We start from the raw sequence: 13,346 nt of genomic DNA on the forward strand, positions 1-13,346 counted from the left end.
CCGAAGGGATTGCCTGTGCGTTCTCCCGCCCCTAGCCCAGGCCGAGTGGTCTCCCTCCTGCTGCCCACACCCGAAAGACTCCCACCCCCCCGCCACCCTCTCTTCCTCCCCCACACACCTTCCCCCTCTCTTACCTTTCCTGCTGCTGCTGTCCAGGCATCTGCTGCATTTACCTGCGCCGATTTCCTTACCTGCGCCGATTTCTTTAACTCTCCGCAAGGGTTTTCTCGAGTGGCCACATACGCTGGCGTAAGTAGAACTGGAGTGACTATTAGCTGGCCAACGTTGCCTAAATGGCCAGAATTGGCATAGCTGGCTGGTAACGCCCTCTTTTGAGCAAAAAAAACTGTACCTAAAGAAAACATAACTAAGTCAATTACGCTGGTGCAAATTGATTGGGGAAACTGGGGATTTTTAAGTTAGGCCAGAAAAAACTGAGCAAATACTGGGGAAAATTGAGCCCAATGTTGTGATCACTGTTGCCCAGATGTTCCCCCACATGGAGGCCTGATACAAGGTCAGGCCTATTACTAAACATCAGATCCAATATATGATTGTCACAAGTTACTTCATTAACATGTTGAGTCAAGAAGCAGACTTGTATATTTTTGACACATTTTTCAGCTGCACAACAGCAGGTAAACCATCATTCACTGAATACTAGGAACATTAAAATCACCTATCAGACAAAGGTGGCATTTTATATTAGAAGCATTTACAATCTGTTTCCATAATAACTCTTCGGGTTGAGGTGTCTGACCCGGGCGAGCTAAAAGAATTTCCAATAATTAGACCTGCCCGTGAGCTCGGCCCACTTGGACCCAGGTTGCCTCAGCTGTACCTGATGAGGCAACATCAACTCTTTCTCTAGCTGTTAGATTCTCACTGATAAAAATAGCAACCCCACCTCCCCTTTGATATACTTTATCCTTTCTGAAACCTTTGTTGTCCTTTAGGTGAGCTTCTATCCCATCACCTTTGTCTAGCCATGTCTCAGAAGTACACTGTCTAATCTCTCCAACAAACCATAGGATTGTAGTTCTAACAATTTGTTTCTAATCTCCTTGCATTTGCACACAAACAATTTAAAGGTCTCATCTAATTTTTAAAGAATTATTTATTCCTATATGTTTCCAACCTGGTTTATCTTCATGCTTAGCATCTATGTGATTATCACGTGCAGTAAGGCTGTCTTTGAACTGATCTACACTATCCCCGTGCTGAATGAGTTTAAATGCTTTCTGAAAGCCTGCTCAACACCCTCTGCGAGCCTTTGTGCTCCCACCAAGTTAAGATGGAGGCCGTCCCTCCTAAACAACTTACCGTGTCCAGCGAACACCTCCCAATTATCGATGAAGTGAAACAAAGATCCCGAAGCCAGATGTTGAATCCTGTGATTCAGCTATTCCTCTCTATCGATCTGAACATGACGGGTAATAGCTCGGAGACTGTTACAAGAAGCAAGGGAGGAAATAGCGGGGGCTCTGACCATCATTTTCCAATCCTCTTTGGCTACAGGCATGGCGCTGGAAGTCTGCTAACATTGTATCATTGTTTTAAGTGCGAAAGGAATAGACCGAGCAATTACAGGCCAGTCAGCCTAATCTCGGTGGTGGGCAAATTATTTGAAAAACTTCTGAGGGACAGTCATCATGGGTTGGTTAAGGGAAGGGCATGTCTGACTAAATTGATTGAATTTTTTGAGGAGGTAACCAGGAGGGTCAGTGAGGGTACAGCGTTTGATGTAGTGTACATGGATTTTAGCAAGGCTTTTGACAAGATCCCACATGACTGACTGGTCAGAAAAGAAAAAACCCATGGGATCCAAGGGAAAGTTGGATCCAAAATTGTCTCAGTGACTAGATGCAAAGGGTAATGGTGTTTTTGTGACTGGAAGGCTGTATCCGGTGTGGTTCCACAGGGCTCAGTACTGGCTCCCTGGCATTTTGTGGTATATAGCAATGCTTTATACTTCAATGTAGGGAGCATGATGAAGAAGTTTGCAGATGATGCAAAAATTCAGCATGTGGTTGATAGGAAGCAAACTGCGGACTGCAATGTATTGGTCAGCTGGGCAGTGTAGTGGCAAATGGAATTCAATCTGAGAAGTGTGAGGTAATGCATTTGGGGAGGGCTAACAAGGCAAGGGAATACACATTAAATGGTAGGACACTGAGAAGTGTAGAGGAACAAAGGGACCTTGGAGTGCAGGTCCACAGATCCCTGAAGGTAGCAGGCCAGGTAGATAAGGTGGTTAAAAAGACGTAGGGAATACTTTCCTTTATTGGCCGAGGCATAGAATACAAGAGTAGGGAGGTTATGCTTGAACTGTATAAAACACTAGTTCGGTCACAGCTGGAGTACTGCGTGCAGTTCTGATCACCACATTACAGGAAGGATGTGATCGCGCTAGAGAGGGTGCAGAGGAGATTTATGAGGACGTTGCCAGGACTGGAAAACTATGAGGAAAGATTGGATAGGCTGGGGTTGTTTACCTTGGAACAGAGGAGGCTGAGGGGAGATTTAATTGAGGTGTATAAAATTATGAGGAACCTAGATAGAGTGGATAGGAAGGACCTATTTCCTTTAGCAGGGGGTTCAATATCTAGGGGGCATTGATTTAAAGTAATTGGTAGAAAGATTAGAGGGGAGATGAGGAAATATTTCTTCACCCAGAGGGTGGTGGTGGTCTGGAGCTCACGGCATGAAAGGGAGGTAGAGGCAGAAACCCTCACCACATTTAATAAATACTTGGATGCGCACTTAAAGTGCGGTAACCTGCAGGGATACAGACCGAGAGCTGGAAAGTGAGATTAGGCTGGGTAGCTCTTGGTCGGCCGGCGCGGACACGATGGGCTGAAATGGCTCTGAGCTGTAAATTTCTACGGTTCCAAGAACTGAAACGTGTGAACTCTGTCCAACTGGAGTTGATTCATTCTTCGTTAGTTGGTTATGCTCCTCAAGTTCAAGATGTCCCATGCGGGATAGATGCACAATAAGGCTCCTTCAGCAGATTGAACTCAGTAGATGACCACTGAAATGACTGGTGCTGCATATAGCACTGTGAAATCGATCTCAATCCCTTTTGCAATCAGTAAATCAAAAAAAGCCATTGAAGTAACTGGTTTGGGATCACAGCTCTGGGACTGGCCTGTATGTCTATAGAATTAGTGTGTGTTGCAGGTATATAAAACTTCTTGTGTTGGGCATGCTTGTTCATCAGCCTTGAGAACGGTGGTAACAGTGACACAATTTCCAACAACCAACCTAGTTCCAGTCTCCCAAGTGTGTTCATCCCACCGGTTACCTGTACATCTTCTCAGCTGAAGTGTCAATATGTTAGTGCAGGATTGTATCACGGATTCCTATCAAGGGAAGAAGTGCCATATGACGCTCAGTCCCCTTCTGGTGTCTCTTGTGAAGTTAGAATGTCGAGTGGGATGTTCTGGGTGACCTGAGAAGGAAAGTTTGTTTTTATTCAACTATGTTTTTCTCTGTGCTTTGCCTCTGCACCGTTCTCACTGCGGTGAGACCAGAACTAGGGGTCATAAATATAAGTTGGTTACTAATAAATCCATGAGGGAATTCAGGAGAAACTTCTTTACCCAGAGAGTTGTGAGAATGTGGTTGAGGTGAAAAGCATCAATGCATCCAAAGAGAATCTAGATAAGCACACGAGGGCGAAGGAGCATAGACTAGTACAGCACACATGGTGGTCATTTGGCTCATCTTTTGAAGAGCCATCCAGTAAGTCCCACTTCCTGTTTATTCCCCATATCCCTGCAATTTTTACTCCAAGTATTTACCCCAATTCCCTTTTGATGGCTTCTCTTGAATCTGTATCCAGCGCCCTCTCAGGCAGTGATTCCGAATCCTAACCACTCGCTGCGTAAAAACGATTTTGCCTCATGTCACCTCCGGTTCTTTTGCCAATCACCTTAAATCTGTGCCCTCTGGTTATCCACCCTTCAGCCTTTAGAAACAGTTTCTCTTTATTTACTCTATTTCAACCCTTCCGGATTTCATACACCTCGATCAAATCTTCTCTTGGCCTTCTCTGCTCTAAGGAGAATAACCCCAGCTTCTCCAGTCTATCCACGTAGCTGCAATCCCTCATCCTTGGAACCATTCTAGTAAATCTCTTCTGTACTCTCTCAAGTCTTCACGTCCAGCCTAAAGTGTGGTGCCCAGAATTGTAAAATACTCCAGCTGGGGCCGAATTAGTGCTTTATAGGAATAGAAGGATATGCTGACTGGGTTAGGTGAAGAGGCACCTTGTGTGGAGCATAAATACCAGCATGGTGATCCCAATGGCCCGTTTCTATACTGTAAATATTTTGTAATTATTATCATTGCTTTTGTGTGATCAGCACTGGATAATAGAGATGCCTTAGAGGTGTTCACACACAAATGACTAAGGTGGTTGCTGATATAGAGGTTGGAACCAATCAGGAGGCTATAGTTAACCTTTGGAAATAATCAAACTGTGAAACCTTCTGCTCTGTCCACAGACCCAATGGATGAAGACGATGTTTTAGTCGTTGAGCCACTGACCAGCTCCACTTTGCCGGTTAGTGAGGAGGTGAACATCACGTCGAGCGACAGTGAGGTGGAGATCATCAATGTTGTAGATGATGAAAGGTAAGGTGCTGGAGGCCGTCTTCCCTCCTGCTTGGGATACCGCAGGCTCGATTTGGGCAATGGGATTAGACACTGGGTCGGGCTGTAGTCGGGGTAAAGTGCCGTTATCAGCAGGGCGCACCCCTGTGTCTCACTGTCGATCAGTCGCGTGTTGGAGACGGGTTGTCAGCGTTTGGTGAATCTGTGGACATGCAACAGGAACCATTGGATTGTAAGGTTCTCCTTCCTCCGTCACCGCTCTAACTCTGCTCGCAATCCTTGCAGACCCTCGGTGTCGGGAACCTGGATCGGCCACACTGTGAAGAAACCACCAAGCTCTCGACTTCAGGCTCCACCGGGACATCAAACCACTTCCGCTGAGGTCGTCGACCTTACACTCGATGATAATGGTGAGGATTTGACTTGTATTTTTGTGTATTGCACCCACGTGTTTACAGTTTTTATGCCAATTCTATCCTTCTCTCAACCACGTGCTCAGACAGAGATAGCCTGCTTCAAACTCTTTCCCAGTCTTTCCTGCCTTCTTGTGCTGTTATCCTCGTATCCCAATGAGGAAGCCCTGGTCCCTGTTGGCATCCCTGGAGTTTGGTAGAGAAGCTGTACGTTTCGTGACATCTGCTTCAGAAGGCAGTTGCAGGCAGATTTATCTCTTAGCTCCTAGAAGACACAATGCACTCGTTACAGAGCCATTCATAGAATCATAGAAGTTTACAGCACGGAAGGAGGCCATTTTGTGTCCGCGCTGGCCAACAAGAGACTACCCAGCCTAATCCCACTTTCCAGCTCTCGGTCCATAACCCTGTATGTTACGGCACTTCAAGTGCACATCCAAGTACTTTTTAAATGTGGTGAGGGTTTCTGCCTCTTACCACCCTTTCAGGCAGTGAGTTCCTGACCCCCACTACCCTCTGCATGAAGAAATTTTCCCACAAACCCCCTATAAACCTTCTACTGATGCCTTTAAATTTATGCCCCCGGTTGTTGACCCCTCTGCTAAGGGAAATAGGTTCTTTCTATCCACTGTATCTAGGCCCCTCATAATTTTATACCCCTCAATGACGTCTCCCCCTCAGCCTCCTCTGTTCCAAGGAAAACAAACCCAGTCTATCCAATCTGTCCTCATAGCTAAGATTCTCCATTCCTGGCAACATCCTTGTAAATCTCCTCTGTCCCCTCTCCAGTGCAATCACATACTTCCTGTAATGTGGTGACCAGAACTACACGCAGTACTCCAGCTGTGGCCTAACCAGTGTTTTATACAGTTCAAGCATAAGTCCCCTACTCTTGTATTCTATGCCTCGGCTAATAAAGGCAAGCATTCCATATACCTCCTTAACCATGTTATCCACCTGCCCTGCTACCTTCAGGGATTTGTGGACATGCACTCCAAGGTCCCTTTGTTTCTCTACACTTCTCAGTGTCCTACCATTTAATGTGCATTCCCTTGCCTTGTTAGCCCTCCCCAAATGCATTACCTCACACTTCTCTGGATTGAATTCCATTTGCCACTGTTCTGCCCAACTGACCAGTTGATTGATATCTTCCTGCAGTCATCAGCTTTCTTCTTCATTATCAACCACACAGCCTATTTTTGTATCATCTGCAAACTTCTTAATCATACCCCCTATATTCAAGTCTAGTTCATTGATGTATACCACAAAAGCAAGGGACCCAGTACTGAGCCCTGCGGAACCCCACTGGAAACATCTTTCTAGTCACAAGAACACCCATCAACCATTACCCTTTGTTTCCTGCCTCTGAGCTAATTTTGGATCCAATTTGCCACTTTACCCTGGATCCCGTGGACTTTAACTTTCATGACCAGTCTGCCGTGTGGGACCTTATCAAAAGCTTTGCTAAAAATCCATATATACTACATCGTACGCACTGCCCTCATCGACCCTCCTGGTTACCTCCTCAAAAAATTCAATCAGGTTAGTCAGACATAATCGTCCCTTAACAAATCCATGATGACTGTCCCTGATTAACCCATGTGTTTCTAAATGATGATTTAACCTGTCCTTCAGGATTTTTTCCAATAATTTTCCCACCACTGAGGTTAGGCTGACTGGCCTGTAATGACTCAGCCTATCCCTTTCTCCCTTCTTAAACAAGGGTACTACATTAGCAATCCTCTCTGGCACCACACCTGAAGCCAGAGAGGACTGGAAAATGATGGTCAAAGCCTCTGCTATTTCCTCTTTTGCTTCGCTTAACAGCCTGGGATATATTTCATCCGGGCCTGGGGACTTATCCACTTTCAAAGCTGCTGAACCCCTTAATACTTCCTCTCTCAGTATGTTTATTTCATCCAATATTTCACACTCCTTCTCCTCGATGGTAGTGTCTGCATCGCCCCTCTCTTTTGTGAAAATAGACGCAAAGTATTCATTAAGAACCATACCCACATCTTCCGCCTCCACACACAGACCTCATGGTCTCTAATAGCCCTACCCTTTCTTTAGTTATCCTCTTGCTCTTAATATATTTATAAAACATCTTTGTGTTTTCCTTGATTTTACTTGCCAATATTTTTCATGCTGTCTCTTTGCTTTCCTAATATTCCTTTTGATCTCACCCCTGGACTTTCTATACTCCTGGAGAGATTCATTTCGTACTGTGTCCTCCATTGTAGAACCTGCTTTCAGTGTTGTTTTTAAGTAGCATTATTTTCTCTGCTTTCACTGAGAAAGAAAGATCTGCATTTCTATAGCACCTTTCACAACCTCAGGATGTCCCAAAGTGCTTTACAGTCAAGGAAGTATTTTTTTAAGCATAGTCACTGTTGTAATGTAGGAAGCCCATCTAGTTTGCTAATGTCCGTTAGGGAAGGAAATCTGCCGACCTTACCCGGTCTGGCCCTATATGTGACTCCAGACCCACAGCAATGTGGTTGACGCTTACCTGTCCTGGGATGTGGCCTAGCGAGCCATTCGATTGTGCCAAACCGCTCCGATAAAGCATAATAAGAATAAAACCGGACCGATCACTCGACTTCGGGCTAGGCATTGGATTCGTATATAACAAAGGCACGTCCAGCCCCATCTACCCTGCAATGACCTACTCACTAATGTCTGGAGACATGTGCCAACATTGGGACAGCTGTCCCACAGATTAGGCAAACAACAACCTGTCCTGGGCAGACCTTTCCAGTGTCCCGGGCTCCTCCATCACCATCCCACCGGCAGCACAGACCCATTGATCCACAATGCACTCATGACTCTGCCACTTGTTAATTTGGCAGCAACGGTTTCAAAAATACTATTACATTATTTAATTGTGGCTTAATTATTTAAAATCTGTCAGCTTGCGGTTGAATGAAGCTCCTCACACAGCAGCACATCATGTGAAATGCTGTGAGAATGGCCAGGGGTGGGCTCAGTCATTACCAGTGCAGTGGAGTATGTTTGTTTACTTGGTGACTCGGGGCAGTGGGATGTGATGTGGGGGGGTTTAATAATTCAATTCTAAAAATGTATTTTTGGGGTAGGTGACCGAGTATTCCGATTTGCTGGTTCATTCTGTCTCTCTGATTGTTGTGGCAGATATACTAACTGTGCTGGATAATCTCCATCCTGATGACTCCCTCAGTAGTCCTGAAATCGTGCAGCCAGATTTGGTGAAAGGTTCACCATCGGGAGTGTCGCTGTCTGCTAACATTGCTGCAACAAATTTACCATGTGCATCCTTCAGTGCCACTGCGGCTTGTACATCTACTGTCACCTCAGCAGCTTCCCACATGGAATCAGGTAGTGTATCCTGCTTCTAACTATCCATCTCCCCCTTACCGTTCTGGGATTGTACTCTGTACCGCCACACCAAGCAGTACCCATCCAGTTCTGGGATTGTACACTGTACCACACCAAGCACTGCCCATCCAGCCCTTTTGCATTGTTTAGTTAGTATTGACTCTCTCCTGTTATTTTTTAATTTCCAAGTTTAAGTGTTTTCACATTATTCCCAATTAGGCTGCAGTTGAATGTTGCCGGTGCTGCTCCCAATGCCGAGGTCCTTGTGTGCTTTGCCCATCTCCTGCCAGGTCTAAAACTGGTCTGAAGAATGGAGATGTCAACATTCAACTTGTAAAAATAAAACAGTGAAATCCTCCATACTCCCCATCGAACCACAGCTTCAGAAAGTTGTCCTCTCTGTACTTGCCATTTGGCTTTAAAGGCAATTCCGACTTCCCTTCCTCCTCCTTCCCCCTTTATTTTTCACTGTTGGTGCTGTGTGCCACTGATTCTGATCCATGACAGTTCACCAGTTTTGAACTATTGAATTGACTGTTGTAGGTTCATAGCGGGACTACAGAAAAAGCAGATGCTCTGACAGGTGGAAGAAATAATGAGTCTACCTGAGGTTTAATGAGTAACTACACTCTTCCACCAGTTGAAAAAGTTTTGTTTCAGTGGGAGCTATGATAATTATATAAGAGAGTTCTCCACAGGCTGCCTAATGCAGCCGTCAGACTGGTCAGCGCACTGGCCCTGGCCCAATATGGGGCTCCCGCTGAAACTTACCGCAATACAGAAAAACTACAGCCAGCTGCTCGATCAAAATATCCCAGTGTTTAAACATACAGACAGTCGGCAGATTCATCCCAATATAAATACTGACACTTACAGTCTGTGTTTTAAAGGGGGAGGTGGGGAGGGGTTGTGGAGGGACCCCGAATGTTCTTGTGACCCAGGGCCCAGAATATCCTTAACCCAGCTGCAATAATGCTCGTTTGTATTTGGGATCGAGTTTGTGAAAATGAACTCTAGAAATGCAGTGTTGCTGTGCTCAGCTTGCTGCAGTTGTGTGTAATCTCTCAGCAGGTTACGTGCCTGGCCTGACGGGTTACGTGCCTGGCCTGACAGCCTCCAGCAGGTTACGTGCCTGGCCTGACGGGTTACGTGTCTGGCCTGACGGGTTATGTGCCTGGCCTGACGACCTCCAGCAGGTTAGGTGTCTGGCCTGACGGGTTATGTGCCTGGCCTGACGACCTCCAGCAGGTTATGTGCCTGGCCTGACTGGTTATGTGCCTGGCCTGACGACCTCCAGCAGGTTACGTGCCTGGCCTGACGGGTTATGTGCCTGGCCTGACGGGTTATGTGCCTGGCCTGACGGGTTACGTATCTGGCCTGACGGGTTACGTGTCTGGCCTGACGGGTTACGTGTCTGGCCTGACGGGTTACGTGTCTGGCCTGACGGGTTATGTGCCTGGCCTGACGACCTCCAGCAGGTTACGTGCCTGGCCTGACGGGTTATGTGCCTGGCCTGACGACCTCCAGCAGGTTAGGTGTCTGGCCTGACGGGTTATGTGCCTGGCCTGACGACCTCCAGCAGGTTACGTGTCTGGCCTGACGGGTTATGTGCCTGGCCTGACGACCTCCAGCAGGTTACGTGTCTGGCCTGACAGGTTATGTGCCTGGCCTGACGACCTCCAGCAGGTTACGTGTCTGGCCTGACAGGTTATGTGCCTGGCCTGACGACCTCCAGCAGGTTAGGTGTCTGGCCTGGCAGCCTTTTTGGTTCAGCCTTGGACACTGCTGAATAGAACTGAGTGATTTCAGTCCCATACTGCCCGTCTGTGTGACCATGTTTAAATTTCTGTGGACACTTGGTGCAGGAAGACTTTCGAAGGTTTATGTTCTTGCCTCTAGGACTGGGATTTGAATGTGGCACAGGATGGTGGGATGAAAGTGCATTTAAGACACACGAGAGAGAAAGGAATGGAAGGTTACACTGATGGGGGCGAGATGAAGCGGGGTGGGAGGAGGCTTGTGTGGAGCATAAACCCCAGCATGGACCCGATGGGCCGAATGGCCGGATCCCGTGCTGTACATTTTAAAGTCTCTTGTCCCTTTTTAAAATGGTCAGTTGCAGCACCAAGTTGCCCAGATTTTGGCTCGAAGTTGGAAATGATGCTTGGGCCAGAAGGATGGCTGGTTTAGGATTGAAAGGGTTCCACTGGTGCAGCAGATGTTTCGGTGGGCACAGCATGAGTGAACCTTTACTCTGCATCTAACCATTTCAGTATCTGAACAGAGAATAAAAACTGAAAATGCAGGAAATATTCAGCAGGTCAGGCAGCATCTGTTGAGAGAGAAAGTGAGTTAACGTTTCAGGTCGGTGACCTTTGCTCTGAACAGGGAATATTTGGAGCAGTGCAGATGAAGTGAGGTACTGCATGGAAATGGCTTCCAGCTATCCTGAGAGAGCCTCTTCCTGACACTGGTAATCTTTGCCTTAATAATCATTACCCTTGGGGTTTACGGCACCCCAAACCAGTATTGGAGGGTACTTTGCTCCCATCAGTTTGCTTTGGAATAACACAAGAAAACAAATACATTAACTCATTCCACTGTCCAGATTCTCTGCCAAGATTCAAATAAACTCGCCCGGAGATGCCACAGACTGTTGAGTAGGAAAATACCTTTCACCTTTAGTCAATTGGTGCATCTGAAGGCTAATGGAATGTCAGCCTGTATCTCGGGGGGCCGGAATACAAAGGGAGGAAGTGATGCTTCAGTTGTGCAGAGCCGCTTGCGGTCAGAGCCCGTTTGGAGCAGTGCATTTAATTCTGGGCCCATCCCTCGGGGAGGATATACCAGCCTTGGGAGAGCGGGGGGGAGGGGGAGGAGCGCAGATTCCCCACAATCACACCGAGGGGGGGGGGGGGAGCAGTGCAGATTCCCCACAATCACACCGAGGGGGGGGGGGGGAGCAGTGCAGATTCCCCACAATCACACCGAGGGGGGGGGGGGGGGAGCACAGATTCCCCACAATCACACCGAGGGGGGGGGGGGGAGCAGTGCAGATTCCCCACACACAATCACACCGAGGGGGGGGGGGGGAGCACAGATTCCCCACAATCACACCGAGGGGGGGGGAGGGGGAGCAGCGCAGATTCCCCACAATCACACCGAGGGGGGGGGGAGGGGGAGCGCAGATTCCCCACAATCACACCGAGGGGGGGGGAGGGGGAGCACAGATTCCCCACAATCACACCGAGGGGGGGGGAGGGGGAGCAGCGCAGATTCCCCACAATCACACCGAGGGGGGGGGAGGGGGAGCACAGATTCCCCACAATCACACCGAGGGGGGGGGAGGGGGAGCAGCGCAGATTCCCCACAATCACACCGAGGGGGGGGGGGGGGGGGAGCGCAGATTCCCCACAATCACACCGAGGGGGGGGGGGGAGCGAGCGCAGATTCCCCACAATCACACCGAGGGGGGGGGGGGGAGCACAGATTCCCCACAATCACACCGAGGGGGGGGGGGGGGGAGCACAGATTCCCCACAATCACACCGAGGGGGGGGGGGGGGGAGGAGCACAGATTCCCCACAATCACACCGAGGGGGGGGGGGGGGGGGGAGGAGCACAGATTCCCCACAATCACACCGAGGGGGGGGGGGGAGGGCAGATTCCCACAATCACACCGAGGGGGGGGGGGGAGGGCAGATTCCCCACAATCACACCGAGGGGGGGGGGGGAGGGCAGATTCCCCACAATCACACCGAGGGGGGGGGGGGAGGGCAGATTCCCCACAATCACACCGAGGGGGGGGGGGGAGGGCAGATTCCCCACAATCACACCGAGGGGGGGGGGGGAGGGCAGATTCCCCACAATCACACCGAGGGGGGGGGGGGAGGGCAGATTCCCCACAATCACACCGAGGGGGGGGGGGGGGGAGGGCAGATTCCCCACAATCACACCGAGGGGGGGGGGGGGGGGGAGCGCAGATTCCCCACAATCACACCGAGGGGGGGGGGGGGGGAGCACAGATTCCCCACAATCACACCGAGGGGGGGGGGGGGGGGGGGAGGAGCACAGATTCCCCACAATCACACCGAGGGGGGGGGGAGGGGAGGAGCACAGATTCCCCCACAATCACACCGAGGGGGGGGGGGGGAGGGCAGATTCCCCACAATCACACCGAGGGGGGGGGGGGGGGAGCACAGATTCCCACAATCACACCGAGGGGGGGGGGGAGGGCAGATTCCCACAATCACACGAGGGGGGGGGGGGGAGGGCAGATTCCCCACAATCACACCGAGGGGGGGGGGGGAGGGCAGATTCCCCACAATCACACCGAGGGGGGGGGGGGGGAGGGCAGATTCCCCACAATCACACCGAGGGGGGGGGGGGAGGGCAGATTCCCCACAATCACACCGAGGGGGGGGGGGGGGAGGCAGATTCCCCACAATCACACCGAGGGGGGGGGGGGAGGGCAGATTCCCCACAATCACACCGAGGGGGGGGGGGAGCACAGATTCCCCACAATCACACCGAGGGGGGGGGGGGGGAGGGCAGATTCCCCACAATCACACCGAGGGGGGGGGGGGGGGGGAGCGCAGATTCCCCACAATCACACCGAGGGGGGGGGGGGGGGGGAGCACAGATTCCCCACAATCACACCGAGGGGGGGGGGGGGGGAGCACAGATTCCCCACAATCACACCGAGGGGGGGGGGGGGGGGGAGCACAGATTCCCCACAATCACACCGAGGGGGGGGGGGGGGGGGGAGCACAGATTCCCACAATCACACCGAGGGGGGGGGGGGGGGGAGCACAGATTCCCCACAATCACACCGAGGGGGGGGGGGGGGGGGGGGGGAGCAGTGCAGATTCCCCACAATCACACCGAGGGGGGGGGGGGGGGGGGAGCACAGATTCCCCACAATCACACCGAGGGGGGGGGGGGGGGAGGGCAGATT

The 13,346-nt window shown here is 50.2% G+C and overlaps 1 protein-coding gene across 1 annotated transcript; it reads left to right on the forward strand.

Annotated features, from left to right (window-relative positions):
* Nucleotides 1–1,294: 1,294 nt before the first annotated feature.
* Nucleotides 1,295–9,920, forward strand: LOC139244980 (E3 ubiquitin-protein ligase arkadia-B-like; the record flags this gene model as incomplete). The annotated part of the gene is made up of 5 exons (XM_070871080.1): nt 1,295–1,433; nt 4,512–4,641; nt 4,906–5,030; nt 8,187–8,390; nt 9,691–9,920. Coding segments are annotated over exons 1-5 (828 nt in total), but the record flags the coding sequence as incomplete, so codon positions are not given.
* Nucleotides 9,921–13,346: the final 3,426 nt, after the last annotated feature.

Source organism: Pristiophorus japonicus, unplaced genomic scaffold (genome assembly GCF_044704955.1).
Source record: "Pristiophorus japonicus isolate sPriJap1 unplaced genomic scaffold, sPriJap1.hap1 HAP1_SCAFFOLD_2090, whole genome shotgun sequence".
NCBI classification, from domain to species: Eukaryota; Metazoa; Chordata; class Chondrichthyes; family Pristiophoridae; genus Pristiophorus; species Pristiophorus japonicus.